Raw genomic sequence first — 22816 nt, forward strand, 5'->3', positions numbered from 1 at the left:
CGTCTGATCTGACTACTATGTAACCAAAGGAGCAGATCTCGTGTAATCCTACCTTATTCGTGGCGCCACGTTTCTGCTCTTCCTTAGTTATCAACGCTTCGAAGTCTGCATATATCACGTAAGGCACTTGCATCTGCTTTTGATGGTCTGCGTATGAAAGCTCTTTGTTGGTGGGCATCTGGATCCGTTGCGCCACTTCTTCGACTCCGCGGCAGATCTCATCGTGTTTCTTTAGGGTATTTAAGGATGTAAATGACAGCAAGCAGCAGTCACAGAAGTACTTTTTGCCTTTGTGCTTAGTATGTCTGTAGAATAGTCTGCTAATGTGTTTAACCCATGAGTAGTGTCCGCCGTGGTAGAATAAATGTACGCGCTCTCCTTTACTTTTTGACAGAACTAACGGTACTATCGTCTGCTCTCTGACTCCGTAAACGTTAATTGCTAGATCGTTTATTTCCTCAAATATGGGGATGTCTATCAACTGCATGGGAAATTCCACACCATCCCACTCTAAATCATCTGTGGGATACTTACTTGTCCTACAGGGATCCTTCTCTGCTGGATACAGTGCAGACCTGATTGCCCACATAAAGCATCGATTGTCTTCATTCTTCACGTTTACAATAGCCTTCTTCCTTTCTACCCACGTTGGTAGCGGTACGTAACTCCCCCCTCGTATGGGTACGTACCTGGCTATACTTATCTCTATTCCTTCAACCTCCTCTACTGTCCAACCCGATCCTTCTTTCGTGTAGTTAGACAGCGACTCCATTATTGCTTCTAAGGCTTCACTGAGTGACCTATCCAGATTCGTGGATTCTAATATCACTAACGACTTTGATCGCAACATTGCTGTCGTCATTACCTCGTCTTTTGACAAACTTACTTCTACCATTATGCTCGCTTTCAGGGCTCCTAATTCTTCTATACCTTTTCGGAGAGTCCTTTTAACCTTCCTTTCTGACTGACGCCAAAACTGTCTAACGTCAATCTCACCGTTACCGGGTATTGACACCGTGCTGAAGTTGCTTTGGGATTCCATCTATATAATAGGAAATATTTTATACCTAATACCAAGCACTTTTTAAGTCGTCGTAGTCGTACTCACAGTCCTGACAATGCCAAAACAATTTAACCTTAGTCTCAAACTTCTTACCACATCCACAATCATAACTGCTCATACACTTCGTCTTCATTTTCAAATGCTTTTTCAAATCCGCTTCTTTCTTAAAAGTTCTCTTACATTCTTCGCACTCCATATATAGACTAACATATTTGCGCTGTTGCCCCCAACCACACTTGGAGTGGGTTGTTTCCGTAGGTGGATTTTTGACACGGGTCTTGCCCGTGTTGAGATTGCGCTGGAACCCCCATTCCCTATACTACTCCCACCCAATGTTTCACAGATATGAATATGGCGTACAATGCTTTATCTTGATCTAGCTTATTCCTTATGACTGTGGTGCGCCAGCTGGCTTCTCGCCGCCATCTTGTCCTGCAATAGTGATGTAAGGGTTTTCTGTAAAAAATTCCAAAATTAATAGGAATTCAGAATAATAACCGACTCAAAACTTGCGGAAATTCTGATTCGATATTCCATATAAGGATCACCATAATCCAATCAGAATTCGAGTTTTGGTAATTTCCGATTTTTCGTATTCTCAGAAAGAATAATAAATTTCAACATTCAAATAATGAAACTATTAATGGAATGTAGGGTTTAGCTTGAGCCGTTTTAAATGTAATCCTTTTGATTTGTCTTTCTAATAATTTGATATCGAAGTCTAGTTCAGATATGAAGTACAAAATGAATAATCGCTTACCTGCCCATCTTGTGTCCACTTCACCGCCTCGATTTCGGAAATCCAAGAAAATGCAAATACAGAACAGTGGCTGAAAAATATAGAAAGGTATGAGAAAGGAAGGAAGGAAGGAAGGAAGGAAGGAAGGAAGGAAGGAAGGAAGGAAGGAAGGAAGGAAGGAAGGAAATAAGGAAGGAACGAACGAAGGAAAAAAGGAAGGAACAAAGAAACGAAGCAAAGGAAGGAAGGAAAGGAAGAAGGAAGAGGAAACAAAGGACGAATGTAATTGTTTTTACTCCTGACATAGCTTACCTTGAGGATAAGATTGAGAATAGCCATACTTAGCTTTGATTAAGGAACTTGTTTTAATTGAAGGGCAAAACATTGCACTGATAAAGTTATGTTTTTTATTACAAGATGAATACGATGAAAACGATAAAAAGAACATGTCAAAGCACGTCAAAGCACCATGAACAAAGGATACCCAGCAGCGAATCTAAATGTGGATCCTGAAAAACGGAATGACGTATAAATTCAATTACTGGAAATGAAAATGTAATTGAAGAAATAAAAACAAACTATTTGTTTACACCAAATTGAAAAAAAAAAATGTTGGCTGTGTTTTCATTAGAAATGTTAACTTGCGTAAAATTCCTGGAGGTGTTTTAATCCGACGCCCACCTTTCAAGAATAACACTGTGATTGGCCCATTTATTTGGTAGGACAACTTAAACCATCTTGCTAGGTAGTTGAACTTTGCCTTATTTCCGGTGTCGTAATTGAAGCTAGTTTAAATTGTCCTAGTGAAAACACAGCCGTTGTTGGGTTGTAAAAGTCAAATCATCAAAGCGAAAGGGCGTTCTGGATAAACAGTTACAGTCAAACCGGCTCATGCGTTCCTATCAAGATTCAAAGATTCATTTAATTATTGGAAGTTTGATTTCCATTTTGTTTTGAAGCTTACATGCATTAGAGTGCTCACACTAAATCCGTGAAACAAATACTAATTTTTAGCACTAAATAGTGATAATTAAACAACATAAAACAAAGGATTCTGTATGAAATAGTACTAATTAGTACTATTTAATGTTCACGGTTTTAGTGCGTGTGTTGCTAATTTAAATTTTAGGCTCGGATTAAAAGTTTATTTAGTTCTTCACAGATTCGTGCAAAGCTAAAATCATTTCAACAATTGTAGCTACCATTTTAAAGTTAGTTTGTTTGATGTGAAATTTTTGTTCAAAATATCCTTTCACAAATGAACATTTTGATGTTTTGAGGAAAAAACCGGGATTGAAATTTAGGAACTGACAATGATAGGAAATGATAGGAACTGTAATAAAGCTAATATTATCAGGAGGGATCCAGGCTTTTGTTCAGGGAGGGGTGCTGCGCACAAAGTTAACCCAGGGAGGGGTGTACCTCTTAGAATCAAAGGAAAAAACAGTATTGGTTGTCTTCGAAGTATGGACACAAAGTCGAACCAGGGGGGGGGGGGGGGGGGGTTGGTAGGTGCGCACCCCCTGCACCCCTCCCCTGGATCCGCCCCTGATATTATACATATTGCCGTTTAGCAGCTCTTGACAATTGATTCAAGTGACTGAACAAAGCATTTTGTCATTTTTCATGCATGTGTCTGTATGTAAACACCAAAGACGGATATCAAATGATATCGACTACCCAGAATACCCCTCGGCTTTGATGAAAAATGAAAATCACTTTTAATTAAGTTTCTAGTCGTTCTAGTGCTTTCGCACTAATTGGGGACACTTTTCGCTCACACGCACTACCACTACATTGAATATTCTATGCACACGACGCTCAACTCACATGTTGATTTTTACGGAGGGAAAAAACCGGAGAACCCGGAGAAAACCCTCGTAGCATAGGAGAGAACAACGCATCAAACAAACTCAATTCACATGTGGCGACTGCAGGGCTCGAACCAACGACCCGACCCGTTGGACCCACAGCGGTGAAAGACGACGCGTTCGCCGCGAACGCCACCCATGCTACCCATAACATAATTTAACCTTTTCAGCCCGACAGTGTTTTACAATTTGGAGTATACATATTGAATGTGCGATGTACAGACCGTTTGATAAATCACCCAATCTAGAGTCATAATAGACAGCAATAGCAACAATGTCACTGATGATAGTGAAGATCATGGCCAACAGAAACTGAAAGGGAAAATCAAAATATATTGAGATAATGTAATAATTAACAATTATTCGCCGAAGGCGAAGTGAATATCGGGGAATATTTAACGAGACGCGAGTCTTCGAGCGGCGAGGTAAATGTTCTCCGATATTCACTGAGGCTGAGGCAAACAATTGTTTTAGTAAAAATACACAGGTGATTCTTTCAAAAAAAAAGAAGATAAAAGACACATTTTTCCCGGTAACAGCAAGAAAGCGGCAACAAAGTAAATTTGAACCTAAATTTCGTCTTTTCTCTGATATTCAAGTCTAAAATTATACTAAGACAATTCTTCCCCTCAGGCTCTGTGATTATGGTGAATATTGACCTTGCTGATTGGAGACTCGTTAGATTGTTTACTTTCTTACTATCAATCACGTGACTCTTTGGAGTTGACTTGGGGGGGAGGGGGGGGCAATCGGTTGACTGAGGGGCAACTAGAAAAGCCGACAGCAGTGACGCAAATCAAGGGGGGTCGAACAGAAAGCATGTGAAGTGCCTTTGTAGACAGCTAAACAGTCCATTTATGACCCAGGAGCACAGATCTAACCAGTTTAGGTAGGGTTAATTTGAGAGGAGGGAGGAAAAACCGGAGGATCGGAAAAACCCTCAAAATCAGAAAGAGTGCCAAGCACCTTAGCTAAGGCCCCGTCCACATGTGTCCGGAAATTTTTGTATGCGTATCCGGAAATTTTCGAAAACGGTCTCTAGAGTGGAAATTTTCGAATACGCTCCGAATACGGATACGTGTCGACGGTCGTATCCGCAAATTTTCGAATACGATGACGTAAACACGATTTTGCGCATGCTCAATAAGAAAACTATCCGTTAAAGGGACTAGGCACTAGCGTGCATCAGGGCGGATCAAGAAATATGTATGGACAGCGAAGACGATTCGAAAACGATTCGAATACGCTGCGTGTGGACGCGAACATTTTCGTATCCGCAAAAAAAAGTTACGGATACAAAAATTTGCGGATACGTGTGGACGGGGCCTAAGACGACTGGGATGGAATACTGCATGGTGTACTCACCATCACGGACGGATCAGTGCGCTGTGAGTCAGCTATTGCCCATAATCCAACAATAAACAAAAGAAAATTGCTAAACACGTAAGAAGTCGGCAGAAATGTATACAAGGTTGCCCTGAATAATAAAAAGGATATAATGTATTCAGGCCCCGTCCACACGTATCCGGAAATTTTTGTATCCGCAATTTTTATTTTACGGATACGGGTTGCGTCCACACGTGTCCTCAAATTTTTGTGACCGTATCCGCAAATTCTACGAAAACGGACACGTGTGGACGGTGAAAACGATTCGAATACGCTGCGTGTGGACGCAAACATTTTCGTATCCGCAAAAAAAATTTGCGGATACAAAAATTTCCGGATACGTGTGGACGGGGCCTCAGTATAGCTCATACAAAGGACTAAACAATATTTAATAGACTGGATTAAAGAGTTTAGAGGATAAGACTATAGAAATCTTTAGTTCAGTCTGAAATCTCCCTCAATATGATAGTCTTTTTTATTGCAGTTCTTTGATTGGCAGTCGTTGAGATGCTACTGTGAACGGCATCAAACTTCGCGGGTCGCACTTCAACGATGATGGTAGTAATAATCCTGAAGCGAGATGACGTTTTACCCCCATCTCTAGACCATAATCCTTTTCACACTGCTTTTGTCCTTTAATTATGACTATTGTTCCTGTATTCTTTAAGGAATCAAAAATTTTAATATGAAAGAATTTTAAAAACTATTATTCGGGTCGGGGGTAGGACGTCATCTCGCTTCAGGCTTGTTGTAATCTCAACAAGATCATAAACTACTTACCATGTAGTCAAGGCAAAGTGAATACAGACGATTATCTACGAGAAAAGAAAACAAGGGTTATGAGTTGTACATCTCTATTGCTGGTTTTCAATCATTCCCAAGAGAATGAAATGACAAAGACACGGCGGTCATGTTGGATGATATAACAAAAGAGAATAATAACTGGCTGCAGCTTATTTGTATATACATTAAAAATCAATGTTTTTGGAGTGAAAACCCTTTTAAATCATTGATCTTGTTGATTTGGATAAGGCGTGTGAGTTTCTACTTAAATTAATAAATCCGGCTTTACAAGATGTGAGCATTTGAAGTTTTGAAAATGCACCAAAAACGAGGCCACCAAGGCTTCCAGTGATAAATACATACAAAACTCTCTATTTTCGTTCTTTCATAACTTCTTTGGTATGCAGTCGAATTCTACAAAAGTTACTGGAAATAGTTTTGGTGAAGTATTTTTTCAAATAGCATTAATAGTTTCTGGTAAAAAGGCTTCATTTTCTCTATCTGAAAAAACTGAGTTATGAAAGTCGCCTTTACAAACATTGCCATTTTTACGTTAATGTGCCTCTGATTGTCCCTCTGATTTTAACTCTAATAGGTTTTGTTAATTTGCTTTGTTGGATTTCAGTTTAATGGCGCTTACTATCAATCACTTGACTTTTTTGAAGTTGACTGGGGGGCAAACAATCTGTTGACTGAGGGGCAACTAGCGAATGTTAAGTAAAAACATTTCAAAATAAGTCCTCAAATTATTGTATTTGACTATTTCTACGACATGAAACCAGAAAACAAGAGATCAAAACAACCTCCAAGATTCTACAAGCCATTAAAAACGCAGCTATTACCAGAAGTGACGTCTATTGATAGCAACCTATACCTTATGGCTGGCAATTTAAATAACAATCAACCAAGACAAATTGTAAAATAGCTGTCATAAATCTCGCGCAAAATACTACAAAATATCCTAAAATATAAAATATATCTACTAATATATAACCATAAAATCTATTTGGTAAAAACTAATCCTAATATTATATATTCTATAAAATAATGGCAATTATATATAAAAATATATGGGGGAATAAATCTAGCTAATTGCTGCCATTGAAAGGAAAGACAAAGGAATGGAAACAAAGAAAGATGAACAATTAACAAACAAGGAAAAATAAAAATGTTCCTTGAGGCAGATTGGCTATTTTCGACTGTCGTATCAGTCTCATTCATATTAAAAAGAAAAAGAAAGAAAAAAGAAAAACTTTAACTAACGAGTATATTCAGTTTTCTTTACTTAGTTTTCTATTCATTGAGCTTTTACTCCTCTTTCATTTTAGCAAAACTTCAGTATTAAGTTCGTAGACAAAGAAATCCGGAGCAGCATTTGAGATACGAAGGTTACTGTATGTTACTGAAAGAATGTTTTCTATTATGTCTGTTTGTTAGAGTTTTTTTTTTTTTTTTTTTTTTTTGTTTTCTTTGTTTGGTCGATATATTTTTAGTCAAAAGTCTAGTCTGTGTGAAATACATATCATTAAGTCAGGAAAGGGGGGATAGGACGTCTTAAGTGGACATCAATTACTAAGTTAGCTTGAATCACAAGCGGAGAGAAAAAGAGAGTAAGGGACAGGGAGAGAGGACCAAATGCATCAGCAAAATTCGTCAAGAAGACAATGCGAAAATCAATATTTGTCTATGAAATTGAGGAACGATGTTTTCCAACGTCTAAAAGAACCTCTGGGCTGATGGATCAGGCACGGTCATCTCACACAATGAATTGAAATTTAGCATGTTAAAAAACGGATGTGGGGATGGATTATAAAACGATGATCGGAACCCCCACAGAATAGCTCTCCAATCAAGGCAGGGAACTAACAAACTTTACTCTCACATAATACAGAGTCTAGGAATAGAACAAAATACACATACATCCCTCCAAACGACAAGGATTTTGCTATACCGAAAATCTCACAAACCTCCTCCCTCAAGGGCGGATCCAGGGGGAGGGGGGCAAAGGGGGGCTGAAGCCCCCCTCCTCTTCAGCAGAAAAAAACGATCCTTTTTTATATTGTTTTCCGTTGTGTTGTCGGAAGAAACTCAATTAGTCCCCCCCCTAAAATTTTTGCTGGATACGCCCTTGTCCCTTTGTGCGCTTTACTGCGTAGTCTCAGTTCTCAACTAAGTCATACAGTCAATAAGGTGGTGACAGATAGTTTCCATATCAAATGTGCTATCCCCCCTCCCCCCCCCCCCCCCAGTTCTTAATTACGTCATACAGATCAGTGATAAATGCAGGGTTTGATACAATTTCAAACTTATTGGCTTCAAGAGTTCAGAAGGTCTACACTTCACGACTTGAAGATGCTCCAGAACATGACACGTTTTGCTATCGTTCTTCTTCTCTCTTGGCATGTCTTCGTGGTTAACGCGAGGCCAGACATAAGCGACTGCGAGAAACATGAATACTCGAGGTGTTTTGGAGTTTACGCGGACGCGTATCGTTCCGCCGACAAAAACCAACCCTTAATGAACATCTATTGCAACTCTTACAAGGTAAATTATTAAATTTAATACTTTTTTCGCGTTATTTTTATGTAAGTATGGGGTGTGGGTTTTTCTTTTGACCTTTTGACTCGAGGGGTATTTCTTGGATTTCATTTTCCTGTTCAAAACCCAACATGCTAAATACAAATTTCGACTGTGAGTTAGCCGTGCCCTGACTTAGATCAGCGCAGAAGTTGTTTCAGGGTTTGACCTGTGAGTTAGCCATGCCCTGACTTAGATCAGCCAAGACGTTGTTTCAGGGTTCGATATGTGAGTTAGCCATGTCCTGACTGAGATTAGCCCAGATGGTTGTTTCAGGGTTTGATCTGTGAGTTAGCCGTGCCCTGACCTAGATCAGCCTAGAGGTTGTTTCAGGGTTTGATCTGTGAGTTAGCCGTGCCCTGACCTAGATCAGCCTGGAGGTTGTTTCAGGGTTTGATCTGTGAGTTAGCCGTGCCCTGACTTATATTAGCCCAGAGGTTGTTTCAGGGTTCGATCTGTGAGCTAGCTATGCCCTGCATGACTTTGATCAGCCCAGAGGTTGTTTCAGGGTTCTATCTGTGAATTAGCCATGCCCTGACTTAGATTAGCCCAGAGGTTGTTTCAGGGTTTTATCTGTGAGTTATAGCCGTGCCTTGCCTTTTATCAGTACCAGAGGTTGTTTCAGGGTTCGGGAAAAAACAAGAAGCTTGGGTGAAAGGCATGGTAGTTTTTTAATCCCCCAATTTCCGCAAAACCTTACTGATAATGTTTTCCCATTCTCATGCAGGGTATCGGTGAATGTCTGATGTCCAATCTTGGATGTTCTGGGGAATTCATAAACGAGTTACGATTCATTGTCCTCCAGCACATGATCATCGACAATAAATTGGGCGTTTGTACCCACCCTGACCTTAGTCGATTGGAACAAGTTTTTCATGGTATCTAGACTAAACTACTTTGCTACTTTACGTCAGGGAACACGGTGCTTGGCAAAAATCGTCCAAAAACCGTTCCAAGGCCGTAGTAATTTTTTAAAACGTTTTCATTCATCAGTCACCATAAATTAGAAACAATAAAATTTAAAATATAGATCGGCCTTAATTGTTTTCTTTCCTCTCAAAAAGAAATAATGCCTGAAGGAATTATGTGAAGAGACAAAAGGGTTCTCTCTCTCTTTTTTTTTTTCTTTTTTTATTAGATAAAGAAGAATATCTCACGAAGATAGCTCATTGGAAAGACCTTGGTTAGTAAGACTTAATTTTAATAAATCTCGACGCGTGCGCATGATAGAGTGCTCACACTAAATCCGTGAAACAAATACTAATTTTTAGCACTAAATAGTGATAATTAAACGATAGAAAACAAAGGATTCTTTAAGAAATAGTACTAATTAGTACTATTTAATGTTCACGGTTTTAGTGCGTGCACTCTAATGTGGTTATTTATAAGCAAAGTTAACATGGAGTGAGCGGAATCTGGTTCACAAATAAAACGGCTTTCGCCGTGCTCCGTTCAGTAATAAAGCACACTAGGGAGTGGCGTAAGCACGAAAAAAATGTAACATCTACTTCAGTATTTTCAATCTCTTCATTTCAGAGGCAGACGACTTTGCACCTTGTGCTGCTAAAATGAACCGCCGCTGTGCAACTGAATTGGCAAAGGAATTCATGAGTAACAAGAAATTATGCAGTGATGTTAGTCACTTCATGGACTGCTACAAGTCTGCTCCTTGTGACGATAAAATATACAAAGATTTCGTTCAAGACTTGATAATGTGCAAAGAAAACTTTATTCAGAAGTACGCGAAAGATTTGCGAGAACTGAGTTGTTAGTAAATGCAATATCAGGTCAAGGCAACGAAAAGTTGCAGATAATAATAATAATAATAATAATAATAATAATAGTTTATTATTTGCATTGCGCAATTTAACATGTTAATATGATCAACTGCGCATTACATATAGGTACACTAAAATACAAGGCATAAAATCTCTAAAAAACTACAAAAAGAGTATATAAAATGTTTAATAACTAATTTGTGAATATTAAGTAAAAGGAAATCTAATTAAAAGCTAGTCTAAAAAGGTGGGTCTTTAACAACGTCTTTAATCTATTAAAATGTCTCTAGTTACGTATCTCTTGAGGTAAATTGTTCCATAACTTCGGAGCAGCCACCGAAAAAGCACGGTCTCCTAGTGTCTTTTTGGTCAAAAAGCTTGGCGGCTGCAAAAGCAAACCTTTAGAAGATCTAAGATTATAAGATGTCAGGATATTCGATAATGACATTACATACAGATATAATATTTAACCAAACAATAAAAAGTAAATTAATGACTTCAAGAATGTAAATGAATGACTACAATAAAAAAATATATATATGACTTCATGTCATGCTCCAGAACATGACACGTTTTGTTATTGATTTTTTTTCTGGTCAACGCGCCGCAAAGCATACAAGTAACCAGGGTAAAAGTATCGGGTATGCTGGTTAACTGGGGGGCAAACAATCTGTTGACTGAGGGGCAACTAGCGGATGCTAAGTCAAAACATGTCAAAATAAGTCCTCAAACTATTGTATATGGCTATTTCTACGACATGAAATCAGAAAGATTTCGTTCAATTCTTGAAAATGGTCAGAAACAACTTTAAACAGAAGTACGCGAAAGAGTTGCAAGAACTGAGTTGTCAGTAAAGGCAATGACAAGGCAACGAAAACTTGCAGATGTCAGGATATCGGATAGACATTACATGCAAATATAATAAAAAGAAAACAAGAGAACAAAACGACCTTCAAGATTCTACAGGATTCTACCAACCATTAAAAACGCAGCTGTTACTGAAAGTGACGTCTATTGATAGCAACCTATACCTTCTAGCTGGCGATTTAAATAACAATCAACCAAGACAAATCGTAAAATAACTGTTATAAATCTAGCGCAAAATATCCTACAATAAATAAAATCTATTTGGTAAAAACTAATCCTAATAATATATATCCTATGAAATAATGGAAATTATATTTAATTTAATTTAATTTAATTTACAGCTTTTATGACGCATTTCGCTACGCCTCAATGCGTTTACAATGTGTATCACAAATAAACTATAATTAAGACGTAATAATTATAATATATATATAGATAACTAGACTAAAATGTTATAATAATGATAATCTAAAACAAATTAATTAATATATAGCTAATATAAAAGTATGGTTAAAACAATATAGGGTTAAAATTAATATAGCACAATAATCTGTATTTCGTAAGGACGCAATAGATCAGTCAAAAGCTTCTTTGAAAAGATATGTTTTAACTAAAGATTTAAACTGTTTAACAGTCTCAGCATTTTTTATTATTTCTGGTAGGTTATTCCAGAGCTTAGGCGCAGCGAGTAGTATAGGGAATGGGGGTTCCAGCGCAATCTCAACACGGGCAAGATCCGTATAAAAAATCCACCTACGGACGACCCCCACTCCAAGTGTGGTTGAGGGCAACAGCGCACTTAAATATATTAGTCTATATATGGAGTGTGAAGAATGTAAGAGAACTTTTAAGAAAGAAGCGGATTTGAAAAAGCATTTGAAAATGAAGACGAAGTGTATGAGCAGTTATGATTGTGGATGTGGTAAGAAGTTTGAGACTAAGGTTAAATTGTTTTGGCATTGTCAGGACTGTGAGTACGACTACGACGACCTAAAAAGTGCTTGGTATTAGGTATAAAATATTTCCTATTATATAGATGGAATCCCAAAGCAACTTCAGCACGATGTCAATACCCGGTAACGGTGAGATTGACGTTAGACAGTTTTGGCGTCAGTCAGAAAGGAAGGTTAAAAGGACTCTCCGAAAAGGTATAGAAGAATTAGGAGCCCTGAAAGCGAGCATAATGGTAGAAGTAAGTTTGTCAAAAGACGAGGTAATGACGACAGCAATGTTGCGATCAAAGTCGTTAGTGATATTAGAATCCACGAATCTGGATAGGTCACTCAGTGAAGCCTTAGAAGCAATAATGGAGTCGCTGTCTAACTACACGAAAGAAGGATCGGGTTGGACAGTAGAGGAGGTTGAAGGAATAGAGATAAGTATGGCCAGGTACGTACCCATACGAGGGGGGAGTTACGTACCGCTACCAACGTGGGTAGAAAGGAAGAAGGCTATTGTAAACGTGAAGAATGAAGACAATCGATGCTTTATGTGGGCAATCAGGTCTGCACTGTATCCAGCAGAGAAGGATCCCTGTAGGACAAGTAAGTATCCCACAGATGATTTAGAGTGGGATGGTGTGGAATTTCCCATGCAGTTGATAGACATCCCCATATTTGAGGAAATAAACGATCTAGCAATTAACGTTTACGGAGTCAGAGAGCAGACGATAGTACCGTTAGTTCTGTCAAAAAGTAAAGGAGAGCGCGTACATTTATTCTACCACGGCGGACACTACTCATGGGTTAAACACATTAGCAGACTATTCTACAGACATACTAAGCACAAAGGCAAAAAGTACTTCTGCGACTGCTGCTTGCTGTCATTTACATCCTTAAATACCCTAAAGAAACACGATGAGATCTGCCGCGGAGTCGAAGAAGTGGCGCAACGGATCCAGATACCCACCAACAAAGAGCTTTCATACGCAGACCATCAAAAGCAGATGCAGGTGCCTTACGTGATATATGCAGACTTTGAAGCGTTGATAACTAAGGAAGAGCAGAAAAGTGGTGCCACGAATAAGGTGGGATTACACGAGATCTGCTCCTTTGGTTACATAATAGTCAGATCAGATGGTAAGGCCAACCCTCCTGTGATTTACCGAGGTAAGAACGCAGCTAATGAGTTTCTAGAAGCATTGCGAGAAGAGGAGGAAGAGATAAGAGAACAATTAAGACGCCCAAAGAAGATGGTATTTACCAAAGAGAACCAGGAGGCTTTTACCAAGGCAAAGAAATGCCACATTTGTCAACATACGCTTCTCCAGTTTGGAAGACGAGCCAAGAAAGCGTGGGATGAAGATGGAAAGTATTTAGGAGAAGCTCATTTTAAATGCGGGAAGTATGCTAAGAAGGGGGAAAAGCCGGGAAAGCCTTCCACCCACTGCATTCATTGTCATAAAGCATTCGTGGAGGATTTCTATGTGGATAAGGTTAGGGATCACTGCCACATCACGGGTAAATACAGAGGAGCGGCTCATTGGAAATGCAATATAAACTTCAAAGTAGATCCAGAAATGGAAATACCCGTATTCTTTCACAATTTAAGGGGTTACGACTCCCATTTGCTACTACAAGGAACAGACGGCTCCGAAGTAAAGTGCATACCCAACAACAAAGAAAGGTACATGTCCGTAACTGTGGGCAAGCTGAAGTTCTTAGACTCGCAGCAGTTCATGGCGGACTCCTTAGCAAACTTGGTTAAATACAACACGGAGTTCCCCATTTCCAGCCGATACGGCGCGGAAAGGAAAGGAGTGTACCCATACGAATACATGGACTCCTGGGATCGATTCAAAGAACCCCTACCACCCAAAGATCGCTTCTACAGCACCCTAAACGAGTCCGGTATAAAGGACGAGGAGTACCAGCATGCGTTAGACGTGTGGGAAAAGTACTCCTCTGAGAACATGGGGGACTACCACGACATCTACCTAAGGTCTGACGTAGTGCTGCTTGCAGATGTTTTCCAAAGCTTCAGAAAGATGGCTATGGAATATTACGGATTGGATCCCGCTAATTTCTACACGGCTCCTGGGCTCAGCTGGAGTGCTTTGTTAAAGAAAACAAATGCGCAGTTGGATCTCCTAACGGAGTACGACATGTATCGGTTTATGGAAGACGGTATTCGTGGCGGCGTATGCGGACCCAGCCGACGTTACGCCCGCGCAAACAACCCCTTAGTAGAGCACGACCCAGAGAAACCAACCACATACATTTACTACCTGGATGCGAATAACCTTTATGGTTGGGCAATGTCACAGTACCTACCTGTGAGAGACTTCGAATGGGATCCAGTGAAGCCGATAGACTTCTACATGCAGGTAGGAAAGGAGGAAGACAAGGGTTACGTCTTAGAAGTGGATCTGGAGTACCCAGAGCGCCTGCACGACGAACACAATGAGTTCCCCTTAGCACCAGAAGCGATAGAGATACCATTTAAGCAGCTAAGTCCGCTGCAAAAGCAAATGTGCCCTGGTTACAAACCGTACAGGAAACTAACTATGAACCTGATGGATAAGAAGAAGTATGTGGTACATTACCGCAACCTGCAGTTCTACGTGCGACACGGAATGCGCGTAGAGAAGATCCACAGAGTCCTAAAATTCACGCAGGAACCCTGGATGCGTCCCTACATTGACTTTAACACGCAAAAGCGTACCGCAGCGAAAAATGACTTCGAGAAAAACCTTTTCAAACTGATGAACAACAGCGTGTTCGGAAAGACAATGGAGAACATCCGCAAGCGCGTAAGCGTAAAAATAGTCAGCACCAAAGAGGAAGCAGAAGCATACGTGTCACAGCCAGGCTTCGTTAGATAAGTAGAAATGCTGAACTTCTACGTGATTCACATGAAAAGGGCAAACCTCTTACTAAACAAGCCCGTTTACACAGGCTTTACGGTGCTGGATCTATCGAAGCTGCTTATGTACGAGTTCTACTACGATAAGCTTAAGCCAAAGTACGGAGACCGCTGTCGCCTCCTGTACACAGACACCGACTCCCTAATTCTAGAAGTGCAAACGGAAGACGTTTACAAAGACTGCCTCCCCGACATAGACGAGCACGACACCAGCGGTTACCCGAAGGAGCACTTCCTTTACTCTGCGAAGAATAAGAAGGTAATTGGGAAGATGAAAGACGAAATGTTAGGAAAACCCATAGTAGAGTACGTGGGTCTGAAACCAAAGATGTACAGCGTGCTAAAGTTAGACGGCGTAGAAAAGAAAGCTAAAGGCGTAAAAAAGTACGTGGTTAAGAAGGACATTACGCACGAGTCCTACCTCAACGTATTACAAACACGCAAGGAACAGCGGCATAAGATGAACAGCCTGCGCAGCTATGGTCATCAGATACATAACGTCACGCAGGAGAAGGTGTCACTGTCTGCATTTGACGGTAAGCGATGGATGTGTGATGACGGAGTGCATACGATAGCATTCGGACATCACACGATAAGCAGTTCTTCCATGACGAACCCACGTGTGGCGCCATCGTGAAGATAATACAAGATGGGCTGACCCTTCTTAGCTATTACGCTTCGGATCTGGTAAGTTTCCAAAGACCAATTAGGATCCGTAGCTCTTTTGGATCCTCCTTCTAATTCACCCGGTCCGTAGAGATATCGGACCGTGACATTACCTAATTTTTTTTCATGGGGGAAGACCGCCCTTGAACTTCTGACGTAGGACTTGTGTTCCACGTGTTTCTTTTTTATAGCATCCTTGGGTTTCATTCCCGTAGCCCTGGCCGCCTCGTTGTTCAAAGCCGCGACGACCTGGGGGAGCCTCTGAGTCCATTCCCTGTTGCGCTTGGAGGGATCTTCCAGCTCTTTCCAATACTGGTACCCAAAGAGACGCTCGGCCAAGGTCTTGTTGAATCTTTCGACAATGCTCTGACCCCTGTGGTACTCAGCTTCGGCTCTTCTAATCTTAGTGTCGTAGTCTTTCAGGGTCTTAGTAACCACGCCCATGAACTCTGTCCCCGCATCCACTTGCAGCAGCTTAGGCCATTTCAAGACGCGCTTATAAATCCTACCTAGGGCTTCTGCGACTTCCCCAGAATCCTTGCTGGTTATGGGTTCGGCGTCTTTGTATCTGCTTGCGATATCGACTACGGTCAAAGCGTATCTATAGGTCTTTTTTCTCACCTTGTCGTGCGGTAAGAAAAGCAAATCCGCCTGATGAACTTCATTGGGGACATTTACGGTAAAGCTGGGCCTGGGAATGTACTTAGGCACGGGAAGATAAACCTGCCAGAGGGTTTGCTTTTTTAACCAATTCTTAGCCGTTTCTTCTGATACCCTGGCCGCGGTCGCGAGTTTCTTGATGGCCGACGCTCCTTTCCAATAGCCTTCAGGCCCATAGTAAATCCTTTTGAGTTTGTCCTCTACGCGGCCCATTATATGAATAGAATCGCGCTTCGCTTGATTCAAGCGAAGGATAGGACAAGATTGATCTTGCGTCCGTTAAAATCCACCGTCTTTCCGTCCACTTTAATGGTGATGTTTATGATTTCTACTAAATTAGACAAGTCATAGCTTAAAGAAATGGGTGTGTATTCTACTGGGTCAAATGGATTACCTTTGGGCAAAAACTTGGACATAAGAGAAGACTTTTCCCCATTGCTGTAACTATTGACTAAATCGCAATAGACTTCGTAAGAGGATGCGACTTTCCATTTCACAGGTATGGCTGTGTTGGTAATTTCCTTGCCTGAGACACCTAGTAAAGATCCTAATGCATCAGCTTTTCCTAGGGTTACCGAGAAATTGTTAGGAAGATTATGTTTGAAGGTCATTTCGTGCGGCAGCCCTGTGGTGAGAGTATAACCGCACTTGGCGAGCTCCTTAGCAAGGGTGATTGGCGTGTAATGTCCATCGGGTAGCATTACGCTTTGATAATTGTTAGACCCCTTATGCACGGTGACCATGCCATTAATTAAATTATACCAAGAATTGTACAAAGAGCAACTAACCAGCCGAACCTTATGGGCTTTAATGGGGGGATTCAAATAAGTGGTAAAGTTATTTTTATCGCTTTCCAAAAAGACGATCATTATATTCTAGGCGCCAAAGCGCCAAGCTTAGACTAAATACGCCAAAGCCACGCCTCCCGCCAGCCCTGCGACTCCTACGAAGACCAATTCGCTATCTTTTTGTTTCTTAGAAGGCTGGTAGTAATTCTTGAACTGAGGCTTTCTTAACCTAAAGTCGGGGTGCGCCTGCGCATAGAGCTTAAAGGCGTAGTCTGTGTTTTCGAAGTTCTTGTCTGCCTGCATTTTGTCTTGGTAGTTCTTGTCCAACCAATCCCTGTAAGCTTGTCTTTTTTCATTCCAAGCTGCCACGTCTCGCTGATATTTCTCCAGCGCTAAGTCGTGTCTCTTCTTTTCGGCGGCTAAATCTCCGCTGCGATCACCTCTAACTAATCTATCCAAATATTGACCACCATAATTAGCTCCAGTGAATGCTAAGGCTGCAATAACTCCACCTGCGACCACGCTAGCCATTATATATTAGAAAATCACAGAGATTTTCACGAGTTACGTCGTTGGCAGGTACTTTTCCTTCCGTAGGTAATCCTTTACCATGATAGCCCCGCCTACGGCAGCGGTCATCTTAGCAAAATTAGCGAAGCTCTTGCTTGGGTCTTCAGTAAAGTCTTCTTTGAGCACTTTCTTACCTACCCAACCAATACCCGCAACGATGGAAGTAATAATAGCTGCTTCTTCAACAGTTTTCAATAACGCGGTTGACATTATATTACAGAGCGAGAAGGTTATTACTCCATTTCAGGGATCTTACTTTTTCTAACAGCCGGCTCCACAGGTGCGTGCACGGGCGTGTGATATGTTGGCGGTTCTACCTTTTTCGTTGCCCGCCATTGTAAGTAAAGGCTGCCTGCAGCTATAGCAACTCCTAACGCGCCGATGACGTACCCAGGATTAATAAAGGATTCGCTTTCGTCCTCCACCTTTTCTTCTTTTTTGGCTTTGTTCTTCTTGTTCATCTCCGCGAGCTTCTTCCCCGCGGCAACTCTGCCTGGAGATTTAGCCTTGGTAATCTTCTGCTCCTCCTGAGGTTGCTCTGCCTTCGACTCTGGTTCACTCATTTATATCTAAGGACTTGAAGGACTTGATAAGTAACTTGATGACGACTTGACAATGACTTGACTAAGTACTTGAGGTGACTTGACAACGACTTGACTAAGTACTTGAGGTGACTTGACAACGACTTGACTAAGTACTTGAGGCGACTTGATCAGGTACCTCAGCAAGTGCCGCCTGGAAGACCTTTTCGACTTCTCTGTCCTTCTTGAAGTCCTTCCAAGATGTTCCGAAGGAACCTAGTACCTCCTTCAAGTCGACGTGCTGAGCTACGTGAAGTGCCGCAGAGGCGACTGCCATTAACTTACCGCACTTCAAAGACAACCACCCGCAGGTTATCTTAAGTTCTTAAGCAATAACGTAGTCCTCGCTTATGTCCTTCCGCAGTTGCTCCACGTCGTCTATGGGCAGCGCAAGTCCAAGCAATTTAGTGGCAAGTCGGATAGCGGAGTCTGCTACGGCGTCCGTGGTTTTACTTGCAAGGGCAGCCTCGTACCTCTTATGGAACTTCTTAACTTCCTCGTCGGACAGCTTATTAACCTGCTCATGGGTAAGTTCCTTACCTATCATTTCTTTACACTTCCCAGAAGACACAAGGATGTTAAGTTGTTCCTTGAGGTTACTTTCATCTAACTGCGTGGGGACTTCATCTAAGAGCTGCTCAATGTCCATATACATTAGGAATCATAGATTCCAACCGTGTAGGGAAACCTCAAAGAGAAGATCATCTTGGAATGTTGGTGCGTTTTTAGGTGCCGCATGTATTCATGCAACTGTTCCTTGGATATCTCACCGCCGTAGTCGCTTAAGATGGTTTCCAGGTCAGACTTACTTGGAGTATAAAATACTACGAGAGAGCCTATGTTTTCCCTGAAGGACTTAGAGACACTGGTAAGCTGCTGGGAAAGCAACCAAACGCTGATATTGTCATGCCTACCGCTGAAGGCGAGTTTAACGAGCTCGGAAGTGCGTCTTTTTACGTCGTCCCCACAGGCAATGTCATCCAATATGAGGAGCGTCTGCGTATCTTTAGGGAATTGCTTATGCCAGAACTTCAAATGGCTGGATAACTCGTTAGGGTCTAAGATATCTACGAAGAAGTCGTCATCTTTCACTCCTATGCCCGTCCAGGTGCGGTTATTCACGTAGGTGGGGCATAATAGCACGATATAGTCGAAGCGGTATCTAAAGGGTCCTAATAGCTGCTCCACGACGAACTGCGTTTTGCCGCAGCCGGTGGGTCCTACTATCAGAGCATTGCAGGGAATATGGTTCGGATCCATTATATATACGATGGACCCAGTGGACGCAGTAAGAAGGATTGCCACCGACGCAAAAGATAAAAGAGACACCATAGAAATGCAAAGGGAGGAGATCGATCGGTTAAAAGAGCGCGTGCAGGAGTTGTACTATGAAATGTGCGGTCTGAAGCGTGCAGAACGGTTTGGCGCGCTGATAACGATGTCAACGTGGGCTAAGGAGTCCGTTAAGGACTTCATGCGATATCCCCTGTAGAATGTTGACAATAAGGTTAAATCTTTGTTAAGGATGCCTGGAAACTATTTCAAAGAGTGTCTCAGAATGTTGACGTTTAGGTTAAATCTTTGTTAAGGATGTTAAATGGAGGCTAAGATATTGTTAAGTATATATGGACTGCTTGTTGTGTAAGAAGGTGTTCAGCACCAAACAAAGACTCCAATACCACGTTCGTCGCGGCGTTTGTACAAAGAAACCCCTTAGCCGCGCTTGTAAGGATTGCGGTAAGGAATTCAGCACCGTTCAAAAGATGCAACAACATCAGGATAAACGCATTTGTGGGCTTTGTAAGGACTGTAATAAGGAATTCCACAACCCCTTCGAAATGCAGCAGCATCTGAAAAGGGGCGTCTGTAATCGAACCAGACAGTGTAGTTTCTGTAATAAGATACTTAGTAGTCGTCAACGTTTACAGACGCACCGGAGAACGCATGATTATAGGTTTCTCTCCCGCGCTTACGACTTGGAAGGCGTGGATTGCTACCAATGTGCGGATTTGATGTGTCGCTGCCCGCATAAAGAGGATTACTTAAGGAATCGCATAGATTACCATAAGAAGATAGTCCGTACTTTCCCCTCTTTTGAACGCGCCGAAGGCGTTCCGTGGACTAAAAGGGAGTATTGGAGGCAGGAGTGCGATCGTTGTGGTTGTGTTAGAGAAGAGGAACATATCTTCAACTGTCTTAACAAAGATTTAACCTAAACGTCAACATTCTAAGACACTTTTGAAATAGTTTCCAGGCATCCTTAACAAAGATTTAACTTTATTGTCAACATTCTGAGACACTTTTGAAATAGCATTTCTTGGGGCCTTTAATAGTAAAGCAGGGTTTGTGCAAAGAGTCTCAAGATACGACTTTATTTTTCTTGTTGTTTGTTAGGGATCAACAATACCTCAACAAAACAACAAGAAAAATAAGGACCCCTTTTAAAGCGCCCTGCAGAGCCCTAAGTATATGCTGGCCTACTTCGTGGCATTTCTGGGAGGATTCCTGATCGCTCTTTCAATATATGGACTGTATTACGTGCGAACCACCTGCAGATTGCATTGCGACACCCAAACCTAAACCGCGTAAAAAATACACCTGCCTTCATTGTGGCAGTGCATTCCTTGAAGAATCCTTTGTGGGGCATTGGTGCTCCGCGGATCCTAAAGCGCAGCGGACCCTATTAGACGTCCTTACGAATGCAGAGGACTCTCGGGCTCATACTTGACTACGTCAAATACCCACCTGCCATCCTTTTTACCATGACTCATGACATGGGTAACGTCCTGCCCTTCGATGGCGTACCTTATCCTATCGGGCGCCCAAAGGGTGTATGTTCTTTTTTTATTCTTTAAGACCAAACGCAGGCGGTCCAAGTCTTCAAAGACCACATAATTCTTTATTTCGTAAATCTCCCCCACCGCCAAATCGCGCCAGTGCGTTTGTATGAACTTTAACTCGGCGAATTTATCCTTATCCATTATACCTATGGAATATTCTCAAATGCGTTGCCAGAGTCTGCGCGCTTTTAAAGCGCTTGCAGCACCACCTACATGGCAGGCGAATTCCTTGTGCATACTCCGTGATCTCCCTGCAAATGACATCGTAGTCGTTGCCAATCATTACCTTATAACCGTTTTCTTCATACCTCTGTAAGAGGCGGCGTTGATCCTCGGATAATACCCCGTTGCCTTTTGGAGTCTTCAGCTCGATGCAGAAGCCACGGTAATGGGTGTGCGCATTCAGGATGAGCAGCTCGGGTTGACCGCGTTGGTAGCCCTTCTGCCAGCACTTTATACGTTTGCCGTCCGAATCCTGCAGTTCGCCTAGACCAGGGGTCACGAGCATTTGGGGATAAAACCTGCGGATGTAGTCCGCTACCTTTTTATGCAGGTCGAATTCATTTTCGATCTTAAATACCAACTTGTTTGGACCGTCAAACCGCTTTTCTATTGCATATTTACCCGTCTTACGCAGCGCGGGTAGGACTTCCTCAAAGACCCAATCACGAAACTCCACAGCTTTGGGTAGTTTGGAGCTAAATATCAGTTCGTACAAACCAGGTTCGGATATAAACACGGAATGTGGTTGCGTAGTAGGGGAGCGGTAATTTGAAGCCCCTTGTAGATCAACCCATCTTTTCTGGTATTTCTCAGATACGTGTGCTCTAATTGCATCTCTAGGGCGCTCATAGCCCAACGCCAAAGCCACCTCCTTTGCTTTGAAGTACAGTTTGTCGCCTTGCACTATGCATTGCAGTTTGGTTTCGTTGTTTTGAAATACGCGAAGCATATTATACGTAAGGAATATTTTTTATCCTTTCGCTTGGCTCAAGGAACGCGAGCCTAGTAGGCAACGCTCTTTAGCTGATTCATTTCCACGCTTAGCTGCGCGTCTGAGACTACGAAAATGTACGCGTTTATCTTAGTAGTGTCGCTGGCATGTTTGGTGCGCTTGATCTCCAACGTAATGCCGTCCTGGGTATTTACCAGGCGTAAACCCTGACCATGTAGGTCTTCGTCGTTCGTTGTGCGCATGTCGATCCACAGCGCATACTTATCCTTAAAGAATTCCTTTGGGCCAATTTGGTCGCCAAACTTACGCGCGACTTCCCGGTACATGTCCTCGGGCTTTATCCCTTGTGAGTAAACCTTATTAGGCACTCCGTTAATGCTAACGCCTACGTTAGTGATGTTAGGATTAAAGAACGCCTCAGAGTCACGCAATCCTGCCGTGTATGTCTTTGCGAACAGCAACATTATCCCTGTGAGGCTGCGCCTGGGAAGGTTAATGCTTTGGTTGATGACCTCTTCGACGTTGTTTGTAAAGCTGAACGTCTTGTACATCACGACGTGATCGTAAAGGAAAGCCTTCCCGGCGCTGTATTCCATACCGGCGCTACGTGCTAAATCTTCGCTGTATACCGTTTCGTACTGCAGCTCTAAGTTAGTAACGGAGTATGGGTGGACGGCTGAGGAACTTACGTCCTTTCCCTGCAGGATGTTTGTAGTGTCTGCTAGGGTTACTTCGAACTGCAGTTCGCTTAGCTGCCTTGGGTAGTATGCACCGTGGTTCGTGATAACTTCGAAATCTAATGGAACGACATATTTAGTACCATAAGCC

The 22816-nt window shown here is 41.9% G+C and overlaps 2 protein-coding genes across 2 annotated transcripts in view; one reads left to right on the forward strand and one right to left on the reverse strand.

Annotated features, from left to right (window-relative positions):
• Window positions 1-1094: 1094 nt before the first annotated feature.
• LOC148911328 (type-1 angiotensin II receptor-associated protein-like) overlaps window positions 1095-22816 on the reverse strand; it is a 45532-nt gene continuing 23810 nt past the window's right edge. The window contains exons 2-8 of the mRNA XM_089029308.1: window positions 5840-5874; window positions 5039-5150; window positions 3898-3985; window positions 2287-2311; window positions 2115-2142; window positions 1824-1893; window positions 1095-1519 (exon numbers count right to left, since the gene is read on the reverse strand). Coding sequence (XP_088885434.1) covers window positions 1452-1519; window positions 1824-1893; window positions 2115-2142; window positions 2287-2311; window positions 3898-3985; window positions 5039-5150; window positions 5840-5874 — 426 coding nt within the window. The 3' untranslated portion in view covers window positions 1095-1451. The remainder of the gene's footprint in view (window positions 1520-1823; window positions 1894-2114; window positions 2143-2286; window positions 2312-3897; window positions 3986-5038; window positions 5151-5839; window positions 5875-22816) is intronic.
• Window positions 8152-10738, forward strand: LOC148911329 (uncharacterized). Its single transcript, XM_089029838.1, has 4 exons — window positions 8152-8386; window positions 9147-9297; window positions 9558-9602; window positions 9956-10738. Exons 1-4 carry the CDS (start codon window positions 8195-8197, stop codon window positions 10189-10191), a joined length of 624 nt encoding a protein of 207 aa, XP_088885964.1. The 5' UTR covers window positions 8152-8194; the 3' UTR covers window positions 10192-10738.

This window comes from Actinia tenebrosa, unplaced genomic scaffold, assembly GCF_029948245.1.
Source record: "Actinia tenebrosa isolate PJP-AT-01 unplaced genomic scaffold, QUT_ActTen_1.0 PGA_scaffold14__42_contigs__length_11649687, whole genome shotgun sequence".
Lineage (NCBI taxonomy): Eukaryota > Metazoa > Cnidaria > Anthozoa > Actiniaria > Actiniidae > Actinia > Actinia tenebrosa.

Excerpts from the sequence above, each read along its gene's own strand:
- LOC148911329 (XM_089029838.1), top strand. The coding sequence starts at position 8,195 with ATGCTCCAGAACATGACACGTTTTGCTATCGTTCTTCTTCTCTCTTGG. Across the intron at positions 8,387-9,146 it reads TCTATTGCAACTCTTACAAG|GGTATCGGTGAATGTCTGAT; the intron begins GTAAATTATTAA and ends ATTCTCATGCAG. Across the intron at positions 9,298-9,557 it reads ATTGGAACAAGTTTTTCATG|ATAAAGAAGAATATCTCACG; the intron begins GTATCTAGACTA and ends TTTTTTTATTAG.